Source organism: Pseudonaja textilis, chromosome 14 (assembly GCF_049901715.1).
Source record: "Pseudonaja textilis isolate UNSWEBS1 chromosome 14, rPseTex1.2, whole genome shotgun sequence".
Taxonomy (NCBI): Eukaryota; Metazoa; Chordata; class Lepidosauria; order Squamata; family Elapidae; genus Pseudonaja; species Pseudonaja textilis.
The window spans coordinates 8,058,906-8,080,883 of record NC_142003.1 but is presented as its reverse complement, the minus strand read 5'-3'; the positions used below and the strand labels follow the sequence as shown (position 1 = coordinate 8,080,883).

General features: G+C 42.5%; 2 protein-coding genes across 4 annotated transcripts in view; both read left to right on the top strand.

Moving 5' to 3' along the window:
- Nucleotides 1-10,882, top strand: part of CRAMP1 (cramped chromatin regulator 1) — a 41,511-nt gene extending 30,629 nt beyond the window's left edge. For all 3 annotated transcript variants that reach the window (XM_026704206.2, XM_087912405.1, XM_026704205.2), the window contains exons 16-21: nucleotides 675-853; nucleotides 1,782-1,862; nucleotides 3,558-3,792; nucleotides 4,464-4,628; nucleotides 5,897-6,042; nucleotides 6,486-10,882. In XM_026704206.2, coding sequence (XP_026559991.1) covers nucleotides 675-853; nucleotides 1,782-1,862; nucleotides 3,558-3,792; nucleotides 4,464-4,628; nucleotides 5,897-6,042; nucleotides 6,486-6,650 — 971 coding nt within the window. In that variant the 3' untranslated portion in view covers nucleotides 6,651-10,882. The remainder of the gene's footprint in view (nucleotides 1-674; nucleotides 854-1,781; nucleotides 1,863-3,557; nucleotides 3,793-4,463; nucleotides 4,629-5,896; nucleotides 6,043-6,485) is intronic.
- Nucleotides 10,883-13,197: 2,315 nt separating this feature from the next.
- Nucleotides 13,198-21,978, top strand: part of JPT2 (Jupiter microtubule associated homolog 2) — a 13,770-nt gene continuing 4,989 nt past the window's right edge. Inside the window, exons 1-4 of the mRNA XM_026704207.2 lie at nucleotides 13,198-13,355; nucleotides 18,609-18,751; nucleotides 21,139-21,281; nucleotides 21,715-21,766. Of these exons, the coding sequence (XP_026559992.1) occupies nucleotides 13,312-13,355; nucleotides 18,609-18,751; nucleotides 21,139-21,281; nucleotides 21,715-21,766 (382 nt within the window). The 5' untranslated portion in view covers nucleotides 13,198-13,311. The remainder of the gene's footprint in view (nucleotides 13,356-18,608; nucleotides 18,752-21,138; nucleotides 21,282-21,714; nucleotides 21,767-21,978) is intronic.

Below are 21,978 nucleotides of genomic sequence, written 5' to 3'. Positions count from 1 at the left end.
CACCACCAATGGATTCGGAGCGCATGGTTATGCTTAGGGGGACCCTAACTTTTTGAAGCTACCTTATCTGCGTCTCTTAGTTATTACCAGTTCTGAAATAACCGTTTTTATCTTTCCCCATGATTAGTTTTTGAAGTGCTCATTATGTTCACCCAGGCCTTTCACAATCCTTTTGAAGAAAGATCCTATTGACCTGGTTTAATCATTCAGGAGATATCAGGGTCAGTGGAGATTAAGGTTTCAAATAAGGTTAAGATAATGAAGCAATGGAAAATCTTAGCTTTTTGAGACAGAGGTCATCTTCATTCAGTCATTGTCTCATTTACTGCTGTGATGAAAAAGTAACCTGGCCACCAGTCCTCGCATTTACATCCTTCGCAGACCTTGCCCGCAAAGAAAAGCCGAAATAAGGCCTTAAACACAATTGTAGTTTCACATAGTGACCTCTTTATTGAATGATTGAGTTGTGGCTCTCAGTTGTGGGCACTAAACAAGGACTACCTCTCCTGAATCGGCGAACTATGTAAATAATAAGAAGGCACCATTAAAAACAAAGTGTTTTCCTGCTGGTGTAGACGTAGCATTGCCAGAACCTCAAGTTTAGGTTCTGGCAATTTTAAAACTTTAGTTTCAGGAAAATGTCCTTTCTCACATTTGCTGCTTTCTGTCCAAAGGCGCAATTGATTTGGCGGCTAAATCAGCCGGTATTATCCCCGGCAGTCCGTTGCCACTTCTGGGGACCGAAGGCTTGCCAGGTGTTTCCCCGCTCTCACCAGAGGCAGTAACCACCGTGGTTGGAAGTCAAGACTCCACAGTGGCACATCAGAACGGAAGTTCCATAGCAACAGTGGCGGTCAGTTTTCAGCTCTACTATAATGTTTTTCTTCTTTTAGAACCGACTTTATCCAGTTCTAATACAGGGTTAGGCATCTATGGCAACTTTACGGCCTGTGGACTTCAACTCCCAGAATTCCTAAGCCACCCTTCAGCGTTCCTAAGCTGAAGAATTCTGGGAGTTGAAGTCCAGAGGTCATAAAATTGCCATAGATGCCCATCTCTGTTCTAATAGGATGTTGCTCTGGGTACAACGTGCCCCAATTAGACACCAGGCTCCCAAAACCAAGAAAGACACACAGTGATTCTTCCAAGCAGATTTTATTGTCCTCGACTTAGAGACAGAATCTTGCCAAACTGGAGCAGGCTAATCCCTGCATGAAACGTATATTCTTGGAACTAATGAGGAGGAGCTGTCTTCACTCTCTTCCTCTCACACATAATATCTGGGCTGAGTTGCCTCTTATTCCTCTGGAATGCACCCCCTCCCTCCTGGAAATCCAGCCCTCTGCATTCCATCCCATTAGATTCCTCCAGTCAATCAAAACTCCTTAAAAATCTTGAATTTCCTTGCTCTGCCTCCTCACCCTACCTCACAGCCCCAGCTTTCCAGAAATGGCCTCTCCATCCCAGTCCTAACTGATACCTCATCTACTGTCTTACACATTATTGGTTCTATTGTTCTACCTGGCGGGATAAGTTGTTCCTGCCCTCCGTAACAAAGGAGAAGGGTTCCCAGGCCAGCTAGCCATGATAGCTAATGGAGATGCTAGTTTGGTTTTCCCTGAATTTCTATTCCCATTTATTGGGAAGATTTATTTCCTTTCTTTTCTTCGGGAAATCCTTGACAGTAGCAGGGCAGGCATGATAAATAAAGCATTAATGTTTCATAATTTGAGTGTCTCTCTTCCAGCCATGTAAGCTCAGGCAGTCTTTCTTGATTCCAGGGTTCAAGACATGAATGTCAGGTTCCTTTCCTTGGTCTACCATCCCAGCCTGAGGAGGAAGCCATTCCTGACGGCTTCCAGGTAAAGTATCTTTAACTAAGAATTACTTACACTTCAGAACTTAATACACGCTAACGCTGTAGCTCAGATTAAGGAGGCTGTCTGTACAACCAGTATTTGGGCTGTGATGGAGCGGCCATGATTTCTGAAGACAAGCTGCTCGATTGTTTAATTGTCCTCACTGTTAGGAAGTTTTTCCTTAAGTCCAAGTTGTTCCTCTCTTTGGTTAGTTCCCAACCATTATTTCTTGTCCTGCCCCCTGGTACTTTGGAGAATAATTTGACCCCCTCTTCTTTGGGGCAGCCCCTCAAATACTGCTATCATGTTATCTTCTTTGTTTAGGGAAGAAAGAGTTTCCAAAATGACTATTTTAAGAAGAGACCGGACAGTCACTTGTCTGAGGTTATATAGGTTTTTCCTGCTTGAGCAGGAAAACCCTGGAATCAGGGGGCTGGACTAGAAGACCTCCAAGGTCCCTTCCAGCTCTATTCTATTCTAAGTTTGGCAAGGCACTCATTTGAATGCTGTGTGAACTTTTAAAGTCTGTTATTAGATACCTGAACATTTTTTTTTCTCCGCAATCTATGAATCTGTGATGCATGCTAGTCCTCGTGAACATTGATACACTCATTGTTACAGAGAAGCAAGAAAAAAAATGCTTGCTAGATCAAAATGTGAGGCTCAAAGATTGCAAGAAGGCAACTGTGAACTGCAAACAAAGCGAAGGAAAAAAAATACCGTCTTGTTGTGAATTTCCTGGCATCCTGTTGTCTAGGTTAAGTTTTTGCAATGTTTGCAACTTCCCAGAATGTCGACCGGTTTCTAGAATTTCCCATCCGGCAGACTTAATTGCTGAGAATTCAGATCAATGAAGGTCCATAAATCTGAAAGGCACCCAGGTTTATCTTTGGTCAAAATGAATATCCAGCATCTAACGTGGATGTGTGTTTCTTATTTAAGGGCTTCGTTGCCCTGAATCATCAGCAGTGGTTGCTGGAGGCTATTGAAATAAATGCTTCATTGGATAACGTATATTAAACAAGATACTTGTATAAACACAGCAGCGAGCTTGAACCTTGGGGGAATCTGATTTTAACCTTGCTAGATAACTGTCCTCTAGATCCCACCATTAGGGAGAGCTGTGAAGTTGGTTACAGGTCATCTTTCAAAGGAGAAGTCGTCAATTTCTCGGGGGCTGACAGGAGGAACAGGAATCGGGGGATTGTAAGCAAAACTTCCAACCATGTCATCATCTTCAGGGAAAGGATACTGAACTATAGGTGGAAAGAGCCTCACATTTTGATCAAGCAAGCATTTTTTTCTCTTGCTTCTCTGTAACAATGAGTGTATCAATGTTTACGAGGACTAGCATGCATCACAGATTCATAGATTGCGGAGGAAAAAAATGTTCAGGGATCTAATAACAGACTTTAAAAGTTCACACAGCATTCAGATGAGTGCCTTGACAAACTCAGAATAGAATAGAGCTGGAAGGGACCTTGGAGGTCTTCTAGTCCAGCCCCCTGATTCCAGGGTTTTTCCTGCTCAAGCAGGAAACCTGTGTCTGATGTAAGGCAGCTTTCTATATTCTAGCATGGACATAGGGTGGCAACAACCTGGCAAGGTTCTCGGTCTTCTGCATGGCATAAAAGCTTTAGGAAACGACCTGTTGTTGACGTGACAGTTGTTATTATTCCCGTTTGCTTGCTACCACAGGGAACGCCGGTCCTCTCTCTGCCAGAGCTGCCTAAAACATCTCTCCAGAATGGTCTTTCTTCCTCTCCGCTTCCCTCTTCTGAGACATCCAGTACCCGTCTGTCTCCCCCCAATGTCTCTGCTCTCCTTGACATCTCTCTTCCTGGACCCCCCGAGGATGTTTTGTCTCAGGGAGAACCGGCTACTCAAATCAGTGACTCCATCATTGAAATAGCCATTAGCTCTGGCCAATACGGTAAGGGAGAAAGAGAGGAGGCATAGAATGAATGAAACAATGAAAAAGAAGGAAAGAAAAAGAAAAGAGAGAGGGAGGGAGAAATAGTAATTAGCTCTGGCCAATACAGAGAGGAGGCATAAAATGAATGAATGAATGAATGAGAAGGAAAGAAAGAAAAAGAAAAGAGACAGACAGACAGAGAGAAATATCAATTAGCTCTGACCAATACAGAAAGAGAGGAGGCATTGAATGAATGAATGAAAGAGAGAGAGAGAGAAATACCAATTCGCTCTGGCCAATGCAGTAAGGCAGAAAGAGAGGAAGCATGGAATGAATGAATGAATAAGAAAGAAAGAGACAGAAAGAGAGAAAGAAAGAAAGAAAGAAAGAAAGAAAGAAAGAAAGAAAGAAAAGAGAGAGAGAGAGAAATAGTAATTAGCACTGGCCAATACAGAAAGGAGGCATGGAATGAATGAATGAATGAACGAATGAATGAAGAGATGTCAAAGGTTAGCTGTTCAACACACTGCCGTATAGTTCAGCAGTGGGTTTTTTTTGATCTTGGGAATTGCTCAAACGCACAAGTGTTCTTTGAAGGCAAGAGTGGAGAACTTGTGACTTTCCAAAAAGGACGGTTGCATATTTTACACACTTCAGTTAAAAGAAAAAAAACCAATTTGCATTTACAGGTGAGAACGTTTCCCTGTCCCCAGCCAAGCTGAACGGTAGCGATAATTCCAAAAGTCTTCCGTCCCCATCCTGCAGCCCCCAGCAGAGTTGGATCGCTTCGCCCAGCCATGATCCACAGTGGTATCCCAACGACTCCACCGACTCCTCGCTCAGCAGCTTATTTTGTGAGTACAGCCCAAAAACTCTCCCAGGGTCCAGGGTGGCTAATAGGAACAAGCTCCTCTCTCTCTTTGGCCCCATATAGCCTGCCTGTTGCCCAAACCCAGCTGAGAGATGTGTCCATTGGGCAAGGAGGAGACTCATCTGAGCGTAGCTGCAGCCTGTTTAATCAGCAACGTTTATTCCACGTTGATCCCATCTCGTTTTTCTTTCTTTTCCTTAGTCCCACAAAAACTAAAATGATTGGGAATATCAGATTTGTCACTATAAATAGTCCTCAACTTACAACCACAGTCGGGACCAGAGTTTCCGTTGCTCATCAAGGTGGTTGTTAATGTGAATCCTGGCAAATTTTACAACCGTTTTTGCCCCAATTGCTAGGTGCATTGATGCAGAGAATAGAAATGGAATAGGAAGAGTAGAATAGAATAGAATAGAATAGAATAGAATAGAATAGAATAGAATAGAATAGAATAGAATAGAATAGAATAGAATAGAATAGAATAGAATAACAGTAGAATAGAGAATGGAATAGAATAATAAGTCACTTTGAACGTATACTAATCGGCATATATTAAAACGAAATTTCATTACATACAGTTGTTAAGTGACTCGCACAACTGCAATGAATCCGGCTTCCCCCGTTGACTTCACTTGCCAGAAGTCAGCCAGGAAAGTTGTAAATGGCGATCACATAATCCCAGGAGTCTGCAACCATTGTAAACCCATGCCAGTTTTCAAGGGCCCAGATTTTGATCCTATGATTGTCAGGATGCTGCAACTGTCGTACAGTGTGAGGGCTGCAAGTCATTTTTTGTCATCTTGTTATAGCAATAGCACTTGGACTTATATACCGCTTCACAGTGCATTTACAGCCCTCTCTAAGTGGTTTACATAGCATATTGCCCCCAACAATCTAGATCCTCCTTTTACCCACCTTGGAAGGAGGGAAGGCTGAGTCAACCTGGAGCCTGGTGGGATTCGAACTGCCAAATTGCAGTCAGCTGGCAGTCAGCAGAAGTAGCCTGCAGTACTGCACTCTAACCACTGCACCACAACGGCTTATAACAGTTGTAATTGAATGGTTGCAAGTCAAGGACTACCTGTGGTGCTTTGATCCCAGTTGGGAAAACAACATATTAGAATGGGCACAAGTTGAGTGCTGCCTCTTGCCAAAAAGGGGGGCTTTTCCTGAGGTCATCACTGGACTTTCCTACCTTTAATGCAAAAGACAGAGATCGCTGGCTGACATCTTGATCCCTCTGTTTTACAGCCAGTTTCCTTTCTCCGGAGAAGGGCAGGAAAATGCTGCCCACCTCAGTGGGCAACCCAAGCAGCACCACCTTGTTGGGACCCAGTCTGCTGGATGGGAATTCACGGGATTCTTTCGTCTCTCGGTCCATGGCTGATGTCGCTGAGGTAACGACAATACTGTTTTTTTTCTGGGAGAGATGGCCCAGAGCTTTCAGCTGGAGGGATGAGAGAGAGGGAGGGAAGGAGGAATGAAGGAATGAATCTAGCAGGAGGGAGGGAGGAGTGTGGAGCAAACAAGGAAGGAATCTATCAGGAAGAAAGGGAGGGAGGGAGGAGTGTAGAGGAAGGAAGGAAGGAATCTAGAAGGAAGGAAGGAGGCATAGACAGACAAACAAAACCCACAGACCTGATATTTTGCATCGCTGCTCCACCCCTAGCAATCCTTCCCTCCCCACCCTCTCAAATATTGTTCAGATAACGGCTAGTAAAGTTGCATGAGAACTAGTGGTGTCTTTGAGCATATTCCAAACTCCGCTAAGGTCAGAAGAAAGCTACAAGACTGAGAAGCCAATCCTCTCTTTTCTTCCCCCTTCCCTTTATGTTTGCAGGTGGTAGATTCCCAGTTGGCCTGCATGATGAACGAGAACAGCATTGATTACATATCTCGGTTCAACGACCTTGCCCAGGAGCTCTCGATCCCCGAGCCGAGCCGCCGAGAGATTCTCTTTGACGGAGGGAGTGGCGGCCCCCCTATTGGCGACCTCTCTCAGTGAACACATCCCACCAGCGGGCTGGTGGGTGCCGGTGAATTGGCCATAACATGGAGGAATGACGTCATAGCTATGCAGCGGATTGGGGGGGGGGGTTAATTTTTTTTTTTTTAAAAAAAATTCATTGTCCTGGCGGGAGCACGCCTGAGAAGAAGAGAGAGGTTTTCTCTTCAACCTTCTACGGTTCTTGGAAACTGCAATAGGCTGGGAACAAGACAGTGTGGAGCAGTATTATAGGAAGTGACATGTGTAAAGTTTAAAGCAAAGTTTACAAGGCAGCTCCAGGTTTTAAGGCCTGAGCAAGAAGTCCCACAAAACTACATCCTTTAGATGTTGTCGGGGTATCCACAAATAAGCTGAAAGTTGCGGGGGGTAAATGGTGGTGTGTTTTTATTAAATTTTCCTTTTTTTAGAACTTCCTCTCCTGGTCTGTCATCGTGGTCTTGTTGGCAAGTCAGTTGAGAGCTGGTATTCCTGGCACTTTCCTCGTCACAACAGCAGCTGAATTCCACAAGGCTTTTAAACAGAATTCTTTCATCCTTTCTTTATATTCATTAACATTCCAACAGGACACAAGGAGGGGAAGAAAAACACTGTTCCTGTTCCACCTTTAAAAACACAAAACATAATCACCTAATCGGTAGTAACACCGGTTGAATCCCACCCTGAGTCCGCACATCTTATACAGAAGACTCCTCAGGGGTCTTCTAGATATGTTCAAAGTCAAATTCCTTTGAGATGAGCACAATCATTGGTGACAACCACGGAAATGTCCTTGTAGTCTCTTTGGCAACAGTACAAGTGGTTTCCCTTGTCTTTTGGGTGGGGGGATGAATTTCTGACTTCCCAATTCTAGTCTGCAGCTCAGGGGGTTCCTGGATGTTATCAGGTGAGAGGCCTCTTAGCAAAATCAGGGCCATAGACTAGACAGGGATGTCAGGACACTTCCCAAAGAAGATCGTGATAATGCCCTTCCATTTGGTTGCCTTCGCAGAAATCATGTTTATCTCTCTTTAAATATCAGGAGTCAAGCTTGACACTTTGCCTTTTTTAAGAGCCCCTTTGATTCTTGGTTGCTAGCATTTTGGAGAGCAATTCTCTTACAAACATTTCCAGTTGCAGTTGAGAAACGTTTTGATCACGTCCTGCAAGATGAAAGGAATGGGTAAAATTCCCTACTTCTTGTAGGTCCTTAAGGCAAATAGCAGTTTTACACCGGGGTCTCTCTCCCTCCCATCTATGGTCATAAAATGCCCTTCTGGAGGTCTGCAGTTGTTGGCGTCTTAGCCTTCAGAGCTTGAAGAGCAGGCAGCCATCGCTTTATTTTTGCGGCCATCAAAGAACCATCTAATCCCTCTTCTTTACTGATTATTCCACACTATACAGTCCCTTTAGTTGTTCGTCTCCCACAAGCGAGCATTTCTAAACATCATTCCCTTAGGAAACGCTATTTACCTGCAAGCAGCCGCTCTTTGCAAACCTGTCCTGCGGGTGTCTCATTTTTCTTCAGACGTTTGACAGGCAACGTGACTTCGGGCTTGGTCCACAAGGTCTCGGTTGCTTTTGCCCAAACGGATGTTGAAAGGACCAAAAATTGGTGCCGATCAGGAGAGGCGCCTCTGTCCCTGGGATTTATCTCTGACCCTCTTTTAGCATCCCTCCCAAGTTTCTTCCCCTCTGCCTTTGCCACAGAACTGGATGGCCTCTCCTAACTTCCATGGTGTTTGTGACTGAGTCCACCCGCCCTCCATTAAATTCAGATTCTGAATAAGCTGAATGGAAAACCGCTGAGATCATATATACCTCTAACCTAATCATCTGAGATCACTGCTCCTTCAAAAGTAGTAGCACTAACAATTATTTCGCCATAACTGATAGCTAAATGCATTCTTTTAATTTCAGGCCAAAATATTCTGCACAGTTGTGACATCAAGGGACATAATAGCAGTCCGCAGAGTTCTTCTGGCAGTCGTAGAGATTCCCTCCTTTTACCATCAAGAGGGAATAGTGGATGTGCATGAAATCCAGATGCCTCCAGGCAGCATCTGTGATTTAGGAGGCGTTTTAGCAATTTAGCATAGATCCCACACTGCCAGAATCCTCTTCTTGCACTCAGGTGCAGTTTCTTCCAGACTCTTGTCTGATACAATCTATTTTTATCCTCGGTATCCTTCATCTCTTTGCAGTTCTGTGTCTTATAGAAAAAAAATGTTCTATTCAGCACGTTTTGTTCAAATAAAGCAACATAGGCTGAATCTTCCACTGATCGTCCTGCAGCTTGCGCTGTGATTTAAAGCTTGTATGTTGATTTTTTAGGAATTCTTTCCTCTTAACTATTGGGCTATTTGACATAGATTATTTTAAACTCAAGTTTATGGAGCCCTTCGTTTCATGTCTGTCTGAGTTATTCACCTACCTTGCAGTGGAAGGTATGATGGTGAGTGTCCCTCTGGCCACCAGCTTTCTCCATCCATGAAAACATAGGATGTTGTAAAAGCTATTATGGCTAGACATAAGCTCAGCAACTTTTTAATATTGTTTTGTTGCCTGAAACAACGAGAAGTAAGCAAACATTTGCAAAAGCAGCTCCTTTCCCAGTGCTTGACCGTTTTAAAGCAGTATCTACATATCAGCTTTAGTACTTCTGAAATCCTCTGCAAACAACTCTGAACTTCCTTTCGAAAAAACTTGTCACCTTTCTTGTTTCTTTAGTGGCCGTTTATGTCTTGCATGTTAACATCTGAAGTCAAGAGCAAGCGCAGCTCTGCTTTGAGGACTACAAATTGAAAGGAAAATTCCAGTGACATCAACTCCAGCCATTTTACTCCAGTGCTTATTTATCTAAGTGATTTTTTTTTTCCTTGGGAAGCCACTGGCCTTACAAAGAGAGAGATACCCTGGTTGGATAAGTGCAGGAGACAATTCTGAGATGTTCCCCTAGCCCTTTTCGATCCAGAAGAATATCAAATTCATGACGAAGAACTTCTGTGCAACCTCTAGGCGATTTGCAGGCATGGCTGCTTCTAAGGGGGGTCATCTTGCCTTTATTTCGGGCTTGAGGGATTGAAAGGAAAAGCTCTTGTGGATCGCCTGGTTTTCGTTTGTGTGTTTGATTTCCAAAAAGCTCTTGGTGTCAAAATGTTCCTTTTTTTTTTTTTTTTTGCAGTCAGATGGGACAGGTTGATGCATGTATTTACAAAAGAGAATGTATGCAGTGGATATAAGCTTTTCTCATACACCTACCAGACAGGGCACTAGGAATTGGCAACGTTTGTTCCCATGTAAAGGTTTAAGAATGTGGGTTAGGCATGGTATCTGCCCAATTTTGAGTGCCTGGATTGGACAGTAGTTGCATTGCATTGAAATTGACCAATCATTCAAGCGTTGACTTTATTTTCAGTTTTGATCCAACTGGGATATGCAGTTTATGGTGAGTTTTTGCTACACAACGTTCGTCCCTATGAACTGCGTCCTAATTATCCCACTTTTTTTTCTTTTTTTAAACAAAGGTGTTCTAGACTGGCATTATGTAACCCTCTCTTTGATTGTTAACTTTATGCTTTCTTAGCCAGCTTGATTTCAATTATACCCATAAGGATGGCTTGTCTTTGACTTGACCAGTGGTGCGGGTTTTTTTTTTAGCATTGCATTTGGGGTTTGGGATTGTTTTTAAATACACATATATAAACTCTCAGAACACATACGCTTACACAGAGAAGACAGCTGAATTTGTAGGGAAGAAACAGCACTTTTTTTTTGGAGCTAACCCAGCCCTTTTTAAAGCTTTCCTTGTGGACCTGTAAATGCTAAATAATGAAAATATTTGCAAGCACTACAGCAATGAGTTATCACTAGTTGCCAAAATGTGACACCTGGCTTTTGAGCTTGTGCATTTGGCAGTGGACGATGTTGCTGTTTCTTTTAATAATAGTTAAGCCATATCATCTTTTAAAAAAAGTTTTTTGTCTCGTTTTAAAATGTGAATTTGTTTTTCAGATAATATGCATATATATAGCGTCTGTATAAAGCAAGAATGCCTGTCCTTAACTGATTATTTTTTGTACCATATTGTAAATTATATTATTTATTCTTTATCGATTTTTGGAGAAAAAAAAAGGTGTTCGGGGTATTTAATATAATATACAAAAGTTAACTTCCTCTGTTTTCAATTTCCAATTCAAGTTGTAAAGTTGTTTTTATGATTGTCCATAAACACTTACTAATCCTTGGTCTAATTTGTGTGTCTGAGTTAGATATTTGATCATCATTTTTTCTTCTCCAAGTTTCCTATACAGTAGTTAGAATTCAGAGGCATTAGAAGCTATTGGGAATTTCTTTGAGGCTCTGTGAAAAAACAATGTTCCATTACATTGGATGAAATTGGGTATAGAAATGCCCTGGAACATTTTAACATTTGAAGCATTAATATGCAGCCCTTTTGTTTCTTGTTTTGATGAGTGCCTGCATTCTATGGGAATTATTTTAATGACCCCCCTCCCCCGCCCCAAAAAGCGATGAATTCGTTTTGCTGCTACCCATAACTAAAAGTAGCCCCGAATGAATGAATGCCACTGACTTTTGAACAACACTACTCAGCTTTGAATGTTGCAGATCATCCTTCTCAAATCTGGCCTCTCAGCAGGATTTGTAGATTTTTAACTCCCAGATTTTTAACTTCCAGAATTCCCTATCCCAGGAAGTGTCTGACTTTGGCAACTTTAAGATGTTTGGGCTTCAATTCCCAGAAATTTCTGGGAATTGAAGTCCACAAGTCTTAAAAGTTTCCAAGGTTGGGTATCCCTGCCCTAGCCAATGTAGCCATTGTCAAGAATTCTAGTAATAAATGTGTTCACACATCTAGAAATGAACAGTTTGCTGGAACATACAGCCCTCTAAGGTGTCGCCCAACAACAACTACCAACTCTACTAAGCAAGCAACATAACTGGGTGATGCTTTAAATTGTAGATCAATGTCTCACATCCTCATCCTTGAAATGAAACAATGGGTTTGTTTTCCAGATATGAGAAGGATGCCCAAGCTAGATACAGAACAGACAAAACACCCAGTCACAAAAAGTCAAGAAAGTGATAACATTGTGGCTTTTTTTTAAAACATCCCTCCACCCATCTGGCTGTTAGAATGATTCTAAAATACAAATTACTAATCTGGTGAGTTTTATTATGAGTGAACTTGAAGCTGATATTGGTCTGATCAACACACCATCCATTGTGTTCACACAACCAACCAAGTACAACATAACTAACCTACAGGTGGCCCTCAACTTATGACCACATTGAGTCTGAAATTTATATCGTTAAGTGACAAAATTTGTTAAGTGAGTTTTGCCCCATATTACAACTATACTTGCCACATTTGTTAAGTGAATCTGCAGCTGTTTAATAACACGGTTGTTAAGTCAACCTGGTTTCCTTGACTGCTTGTCAGAAGGTCACAGGCGATCACATGACCCCAGGACACCGCAACTGTCAAATGTAAGTTGTCAAGCATCCAAGTGTAAATCACATGACCATGGGGATGCTACAGTGGTCATAAGTGTGAAAAATGGTCATAAGTCACTTTTTCATCATGTAACTGAATGAACTGTTGTAAGCCGAGGTCTACCTGTATACTTTTATCAAATTATGCCAAATAATTCAATAAAATAATTTTATAAAAATAAAAATAATGCAAACAAATGATTTGGTTAGTACCAGTAAACAACTACACAATCACACCGGACGACACAGAAACACCCTGCATGAATTGTGCACGCCACGTTTCATCGGGAACAACCCAAGCCTGGCACAGATCAAATAAATCTCTGGACTTGTCAGCGATTAAATCAGTTTACCTCTGCCAAGAAAGATCAATCGTTTTCCCAATACTAGTTAAGCCAAAGTGACTACCCTTTTTAGATCCCTCCTTCTAACGGATGGCCGCATTCACACGACCCTAAACTCAAAACAAGGTTAAAAAGACCCGATGACTGCGTTTATTCATATTGGCCTTTATCAAGAGTTCACCTCCGGTTAGGTTTTGGCGCAGTCGAAATTTATGTTTAGGTGAACTCGGCTTCTTCCTGAGTTCGATCTTAGGTAGAGGCTAATATTTGGAATAGACTCTCCTGCTTGAGCAGAGGTTGGACTATATGACCTTCAAGGTCCCTTCCAACTCTGTCATTCTATGGAACCAGATTAAAAGAGCGTTTAGGAAACACGTGGGGGCGTCCCTTTAAATTAAAAAAAACAAAAAAACTTCCGAGTCATTTCCTTCTGTTCTTCTCCCGTCATCCAATGAGAGCGCTCGGTTTCCTTGGAGCGCGCCCACCCACCCACGCACCGGCCCCTTTCCTAAGAGCAGACGCCCCGCCCCTTTCGGCTCCCGCCACCTCAATCCCTCAAACCCGCGTCCCCGTCTCGCGCTCTTAGGGGGAAGCGGGGGGGGGGAAGGGTGGGCCTTCCCTCCGCGATTGGTCGAGGCCCGATGGAACGGCACCGCCCTTGGCCAATGGCCTTCGAAGGGCGGGGTCGAGCGTCCGCGCGGGAGAGAGAGAGAGAGAGAGGGAGAGCGAGAGGCTGAGGTGATTCTCGCGGCTGGGCGGGCAACGGAGGAAGCTTTGTCGGCCGTCGCTCGTTCGCTCGCTCGCTCGCTTTGCCGGCCACCATGTTCCAAGGGCCCGAGTCCGACACAGCCAGACCCAGCTCCAGGTGAGGCGGCCGGGATGGGTTTTTTTTTTTCCCCTCAGCTTACGCTTGTGGGGAGGGGACTACAAAGCCCAGCATCCCCAGCCTTGAGACTACTACCCCGACCCATCCTTTCCCCCCCACCGCCCCCGCGTGTCCTTGCAAGCTGCCCGCGCACCGGATTCCACGAGGCGCGGCTTTTCTCGTGGAAACTCCCTGGTTTGGGTCTGGGAGGGTGAATCCCCGCCTCGGGCGGCGTCCACACCCCCGCACCTCCCTCTCTTGAGGCCGGCAGCGGAGAGGCGACTCCCCTCGCCTCGGGAGCGGGGAGGAGAGTGTCGACCAGCCGGCTGGAGCCCCTGGTCTAGGGTGGGGGGGATGAGGGGCAGTTCTGTCCTTTGCGGGGGTCCTGGAGGAAATCGAGGCAGGGGTCGTCTCCCTTCTGCCGCCGCCTCCCCACCCCCAAAAAAGCAACCCTACAAGACGAAGGGTGGGGTGGCCGGCAAGTTATTGTGTCTGCCTTGTCCGGAGCAAAATATATAATATAAAATATTTATCTAATCTTATCTATATCTCTATCTACCTCCCTATCCCCCTCTCTATCTTTTTATCTATCTCTATATCACTACCTACCTACCTCTCTATATCTCTGCCTACCTCTCTCTATATATCTCTATATCTACCTCCCTACCCCCCCTCTATCTATCTATCTGTCTGTCTGTCTATCTATCATCTATCTCTTTACCTAGCTATCTATCTGTCTATATCTATCTATCTCTACCTATATCTCTACCTACCTACCTATTTATCTAATATACCTCCCTACCCCCCTCCCTCCCTACCCCCTCTCTAATATATATTATATATAACATACATATAACATTATATGTCTACCTACTTACCTCTTTATCTACCTACCTACCTATCTCTATCTTCTATTATCTAATCTTAGGGTGTTTATAATGTCTTGGTAAGACCACACTTGGAATCATTGCATCCAGTTTAGGTTGCCCCGATATAAAAAAAAGATGTCGAGACTCAGGCAAGAGTGCAGAGAAGGAGCAACAAAGACGATTAGGGGACTGGAGGATAAAAAGGACTGGTCGCAAGAACTGGGTTTGTCTAGTTTAGTGAAAAGGACCAGGAGTGACATGATGGGGTTTAACCTGTTTTCCAAAGCACCTGAAGGCAGAACAAGAAGCAATGGATGGAAACTAACCAAAGAGAAAAGCAACCTGGAACTAAGGAGAAATTTACTGATAGTGAGATTAACCAGTGGAACAGCTTGCCTTCCGAAGTTTTGGCTGCTCCATTTGAGGTTTTTAACAAGAGACTGGACAGCCACTTGTCTAGAATGGTATAGGGTCTCCTGCTTGAGCAGTGGGGTAGGTCTAGAAGACCTCCAAGGTCCCTTCCAACTTTGTTATTCTGCTGGTGGGAAACATTCCGTGCAGAATGTTCTGGCCAGAAGGTGCCCAGTCTTGCTTAACTAAGTGATTATTTATTTAAGGTATCCAGCCCAGTTCGTTTATTTGTTGGATTCTTATTTTTATTTCATTTATTACATTTCTACTTCACCTCTCTTACCTAAGTGATTCTGGCCAGTTATAAGTAACTCAAGGCAGCCAAGGTACATAGGATTCCTTCCTCTTCCTGTTTTCCCCATAGCAACCCTGTTTGATGGGTTGGGTCGAGACAGCGTGACAGGCTCAAAGTCACCCAGCCGACTTTTGTGCTTAAAACGGAACTAGAACTAACCTTGAGATTATCTTCTCAAATTGTAAAAAATGCTCTGCTGCAAAATCGATTTGTCTCGGTTGTAACACTGGTTGTTATGTTCCAGGATTTTATTGCTGGTGTTTGCTTTCAGGAGTTTTCAGGGTTTGTACAATCTGCTAAACAATATTTCTGGAATTGGATAGACATGTAGCAATTTCCCTTGAATCTGGCTATGTGGTTAGAATAATATTCTGCTTGTGCCAGAAACAACTTTTTAATGGGCACATGTTGAGCAGCAGCTGCCTTTGCCTTGCGGGATTATGAAAATGAATCTGAGTAGGATTTCAAATGAGGGAGAGGGGTTTGGTTGTTGTTCTTTTGAATCCTCTACCTGATTGCTAGTTTTGGAATTGCAATACTCCAGCATAAATTTTTGATTGCCAAAGGGAAATCAGGTGCCACCCAACCATGTTGTCTGGTATGAAATTCCAAGAAGGCACAACTGCATTTGCTTGCTTTGTTACAAAGTGGGTGTGGGTTGTGAGACGGGAGATCTTTGCTGTAGTTCTGCATCTCTGCAGTTTCGTGTCTTGCCTGAGGCATAACATCTTTTCTCTAAAACTGCCAAGGAACTGCTCTATCAGGCCATGTGCGGAGGGCTTTTTTTTAACTGAAACAGTAATTCAGGATAAAAGTTGGAATTCAATCCTTTTTTAAAAAATTATATCTGTCATAACTTAAAACAACAAATATTGTATTTATTGGGGCTAGTGGTTTAGACCACTAGCCTTAAACAATTGGGAGTGGTTTTCAACACATGAAGTACATGAAAGCAACAGTTAAACACCACAAAACATAACTCTCCCCTTGTGCCAGAGCATTACTTTAACTCTGGTATCGAAATCTTTTTTTAAAAAGTCCATGTAAACTGCCTTCCAGCATGTAACAATGATTATTTGGATCTCTGGAGATAAAAGTGAGCCATAATGGAACATCATAAAAGCAAAGCCGGTTTCCTCTCTTATGTTGAATTGGTGGGTGGGAGCTCAATACCCCGCCCCCATCGTCTAGGCTGGCCTTATACTGATGGTCCTGCAGGCAGTTTATGTCATAGAGGGCTCTGGAAGAAAGCTAGAACATAGAACTGTATTTAGAAGTCTGTGGCTTTGGAGCAGCATTGAGGTTATGTGAAATGGATAATACCTGTTCGTAAGCCATTGCATTTTATAGCATCACTTCCAAGTAGCTTTCGGAGTGATGAGAGTGTGTGGCTAGGGTGTTATTTTCCTGAAAAGGCCATAAATGGCATAGGAGCCAAACCTGGGCAGAATCCCCATTGGTCAAGGTCTCCATCTGCCAATTTATCGCTAATGTAGCTGCTGCCTAAGGGGAGCCCAGATTGTGGAATCCTTCCTGTGGGGCAAATGTCCCCCTCTCTGCACATTTGACAAGAGGAGCAGGCAAAGTACACAATGGTCTGGATAAGCAGGAACCATCTTTCAGGAATTGTTTTTTAGCCTCCAGGCAATGAAACGACAATCCGCTTCCAATTCACATGATCCTGACCTTGTTGATCTTTAACAAACTCCTGAATCTCTTGTTTTTTCCCCCAGGCATCAGGCTTAAAGCCCTGGTGTCCAATCTTGGCAGCTTTAAGACTTTTGAACTTCCAGTTCCCAGAATTCCTTGGCTGGGGAGTTTTGGGAGTTAAAGTCCACAAATCTTAAAGTTGCCTGGGCTGGATACCTCAGGGCTAGAGCATGGGATGAGCTCTGGAAATAGCAATTACATTTATTTTTAAAATTAAATTTGAGATAAATGAGCTGCCTGTGAAAATACAGTTTGCATGTAAATTGTGTGAAGTAATGCCAAATCGTGTCTGAACGATTGGGCTACTTCTATAATTTCCTTTGGATGCAGATATATCACTTCAGGCTCTTTTCCACTCTGGCATGTTGAAAGAAAATAGCTGTAATTCTGCGGTGGAATTATTATCTTCAGTTCTTTTTCTTATCCAATCAGTTTGATTGCAATGGAAATTTGCTTTATGAAATAAAGCATGGTAAACATCTGGCGTGGGTTATAATAGTATCTGCAATGGATTATAACTGCATTTTTACCATCCCTTTGCCAAGTGGTATTACCAGTGAAACACCTTATCTCCCTTCCTTTTTAGATCATAGTCTCTTAACTGACTGTCACTGAGATTGCTGAACATATTTCTGAATTGCATTAGTCAGTTTTAGATATCCTTGCTTTTTACACTGTATTGTCAAGCACTGTAATCCTTTGGGGGGTCTGCTTACCACCAAATATGTGTCCTTAAATGATGCAGCCTGTTAACTTTGTAGGCAAGTTGATTTTTACTTTGACAGTGAGCCTCCATTGACTGCATCAGTCTTAACAATGTGTGCTGGGGATAAAGGTTAATAATTTTTTGTAGTATTTGCATTTGTTGCTGATGATGAGCCGTATCTCTTTCTAATGGCCAACTTCAAACTTGCTTTCTTTTTTTAAAAAAATGTCCCTTGTTAGTGTCAGTGAGTCCACCTCAAACCACAAACTACCAAAATTGTTAAATGATGGTAGAAAAAATTTTGGACAAATTTTTCAGAACATTTGGGGCCCATCAATGTGGAGAGAGTTGATTAGACTAATAGACTTTAACAGTTCAAGATATAAAATGCACTACTAAATTAGTTTAATCCAGAGTTGTTCCAACCTTGGCAAGACTTGTGGACTTCAACTCCTGGAATGTTGGATGGGGAATTTGGGGAGTTGAAGTCCACAAGTCTTAAAAGTTGCCAAAGTTCGATATCCCCTGGTTTAACCCTTCAGAGAACAATAAAGAGCAGTTATTATGCTAGGCAATAATACAAATCTATAATCTTCTTTTTAAAAGTGTATCTCCTCATCGGTATTCAAATACTGTAGTTCTCACACACATTCATGAAAGGGTGTGAACAAGTTGCAGAGGGATAAATAATTGAGCTCAGCGTTCAGTCTTCCTCAGTTTGGGATTGGGTGTGGCTGTAGCCTCACCCAGCAACCGAAAGGAAAGGAAAATTGCCAGCAAGAAGAACCAAGGCAATTGTTGATCCTACTTTGCAACAATCCCTTTGGTGTGTGTGTGTGTAGGGGGGAGGAAGTGTACATACAGTTCTCATAGGAAAGGTCTGCACTAAAACATTATTTGCCAGTCCTGTACAATCTGATACTTTAATCATAATTCTTCACATGGATTTAAATAGATGTTAATTTTGAAAATAGTTAAGTATCGCAGGCTCCAAGAAACTCTTGTTGCTACTTCCTTCAAAAGAAATATTTTAAATGAATTGAAGATTTCCAGATAAAGAAGAATCTTGATTATTCAGATGCTGACCGAGTTTGTACATCATTCCGTGCCCCAAACCTTGGTTTCCAAATGAAATGATCCCACAATTCACAGAATTATATCAAATGGAAGCCAGTGTGCTATCTGAACCATAGCGCTTTACTTCTTTGTATGGACTATCTTTTACAGTCATGGTTGATTGTTGATCATCTCCTGCAAAACAGGGTGCTGCAGCCACCAGGTGGACTCTCCAGTGACCTCTTTGGAAGTGCAGAAGTGTCCTCTTCCAAGTCACAGAAAATGACCTCTAACATATTTGCAGCGGCTGAAGAACCTATGAACTTCCCAAAGAGAACCCATCCCCCAGGTGAGAACCATACTCTTCTTGAAAATACTGAGAATGGGAGCGACAGGTTTGATAAGTTCATCCATGAAACCAGGTAACTAACATTTATCATTCAAAGAGCCGTGGTGGTGCAGTGGTTAGAATGCAATATTGCAGGCTGATTCTGCTCACTGCTAGGAGTTTGATCCTGAATGGCTCAAGGTTGACTCAGCTTTCCATCCTTCAAGGTGGGTTAAATGAGTACCCAGATTGTTGGGGGCAAGAGGCTGACTCTGTAAACCGCTTAGAGAGGGCTGCAAAGCACTATGAAGCGGTGTAAAAGTGCTATGGCTATTTATTATTATCATGGTCACTGCTTTAAGCTACTTTTGACTAAATATTCTTAACTATTTTATACAAATCATTCTGTACTCATCTGTGAGATTCCATTTGCAGTGAATGGATTATATAGTCCCAGCCATTGTCCTGCTTTCAACAGAACACCCGTCATTCACTACCTGACGTAATTTAGATTGCTGACAATTTCAGAGTTTAATACTCATAAAAAGAACAAGTTTATCAGTATGCATGTGAAGTGTTTTGCAAGTTGACTTGTGAGTGAGATTTTGAAACAAGTAAACAACTTGTTCTGTAACAACATCTTGTTCTTTTGTAACAACAGCTTCTTACAATGTTTAAACAACTCTGATCACATTCTTGGGAACATGTATAAGGTGGAAGTTTTTTTTTAAAAAAAATGCCTAAATGTTAATACTTTGGAGTTGCTGGTACATGTAGCAAGGAAGGAGTAAAGACAAGATTGTAACCACAACCAGGCGGTCGAAGCTCCCACATTTTTTTGTGTGCGGACATTCCTGGTTGCAATTATGATAGCTTCATTGGCAAATGGAATAAGATAGATTTACCTGGAGTAATTTGGCATTATATCTGTTTGACATGGCAGTCCCTTTCTTCTACATTAACTTTTTATTTGCCGCTTTCTACATCCTTCAAAGATTATTAGGAAGGAGAGAGTCCTTTTCCTCCGAGAATTTGTGCTTGTGTCTCTACGGAGATAGAAATTCTTGCCTGCAGGGAGTCCTTGAGTTATGACCACACTTGAGCCCAAAATTTATGTTGCTAAGTGAAACACTTGTTGAGTTTTTCCCCCTTCTCGCCACAGTTGTTAAGTGAATCATTGCATTTATTAAGTTAGCAACGTGGTTGTTAAGTGAATCAGGCTCCCCCACATTGACTTTGCTTGTCAGAAGGTTGCAAAAGGGGATCCCGTGACCCCCAGGACACTGCAACTGTCATAAATACAAACCACTTGCCAAGCATCTGAATTTTGATCACTTGACAATGGGGATGCTGCGATGGTCCTAAGTGTAAAAAACAGTCATAAGTCACTTTTTTCAGTGCCTTTCTAACTTTGAACGGTCACTAAATGAACTGTTGTAAATTGAGGTCTTTCTTGGGGGGCCTTTTAGGGTATCTCAAGACATGCTTTCTCTTTATGTATGCAACTTATAAAATGTAATAGTTGTAATTTATTTATACAATTATTTCAGAAATTAAGGGTTAGGTACAGATATAGGTACATTACATGAATTTTTAAAGGATGTTAACATTTACATTCTAGATTGCAAAACACATTTATTGAGCCATAAGGTAAAGGCAAAGGTTCTCATTTCTGATTCTAGGGGGCGGTACTCATCTCTGTTACAAAGCCAAAGGGTCAGTGCTGTCCGAAGATGTCTCTGTGGTCATGTGGTCCTGACTAAACACCGAAGGCGCACGGAGGAACGCTGTTCCTTTCCCACCCAAGTGGTCGCTATTTTTCTACTTGCATTTTTTACATGCTTTCGAACTGCTAGGTTGGCAGAAGCTGGGACAAGTAACGGGAGCTCACTCTGTTATGTGGCGCTAGGGATTCAGACCGGCAAACTGCTGACCTTTCTGATTGACAAGCTCAGTGTCTTAGCCACTGAGGCATTGTGTTCCTCATACATGGGTGCAAATCTTTGGGTTAGACGTGTTATTTTTACATGATCATTTCTTCAAGAAAGGATTTTCTGTAACATTTGGGGGGGGGGTATTTGTAATGCTGGTCAAAGACTATAATTCACTGTGAGTTATATTGTGTTGGCGGGGCGTTCATGAAGGGAGGCTCAGCCAATCTCATTGTACACATGTTGTACTCTGACAATAAAGGTTTGAACTTAATAAAGGGATATTAAGCAGAAAGGAAAATCAGCAGGATCTCAGAAAGGAAACCTTTATCCAAAGCTGTGCAAGCATGTCTGGTTCCCGAAGGGCCTCCACATCCTAGCCAGCCTTAGGGTTCACGGCTTGTTTCCTTCTGCCCTGGAGACTCAGAGAGGAAGAGCAGTTCCTGAGCAACTTCCTCACTTATTGTTGTCTTGCAGGTGGGAAGGACAGCGGCATTTTTGAGGATCATAAACCGAATGCATCCCGGCAATTTATAAACCCACCTGGAGGGAAAACACACAATATCTTTGGGAGCTCATCACCTGTCAGTGCAGTCAAAGCACATCCGAATAAGCCCAAGGTAACTCGCTTATAGCTTCCAATCACTTTCTTTTGTTTTTTGTTTTTAAAAGAAGAAGGGGGGGAGCCCAAATTATAATAATCAATGTAGGCAAAGTAGTTGTGTTTGTATAAAGGAAGCTGTTGAATACGCACTTCTTGAGTGACAAACTCAAGGGACTAATGCTGGCTTGATTGACCAAGCAATATAAATAATCTACTGTCGATTTAAATTGACTATAAGGGAAACATTTGGTGTTAATACAAAACAAAATCTCTGTAAAGATTTTTCTGTCTGATGCAGGACCCAGAGTTTGCATGTCTTTAGAAGCATTGCTTTGTAAAGCTGGATTGCCAGCCTGGTTTGTCTTACAGCTTGAAAGGGTTCTCATAAAAAATGGCCTTTTGAAAGTGTTGGTTAATATCTAAAACCCTTTTTCTTCCTTCTTATCTAGGACCACACCTTTCTGTTGAATGATAGAGGAGATTCATCACGAGAAACAAAAGGTAATTGGAGCAAGGCCTCTCGAATTCTGTCAGTTCCATTATTTTATCCTTTATACCGTATCAGCTTTTGAAAATCACATTATAGCTTTTAGTACTATATACTTTATAGCAGGGGTATCCAACCTTGGCAGCTTTAAGATCTGCGGACTTCAACTTCCAGAATTCCCCAGCCAGCACAGGTTTTGCATACAATTTTCCCAAGCATGACTGGC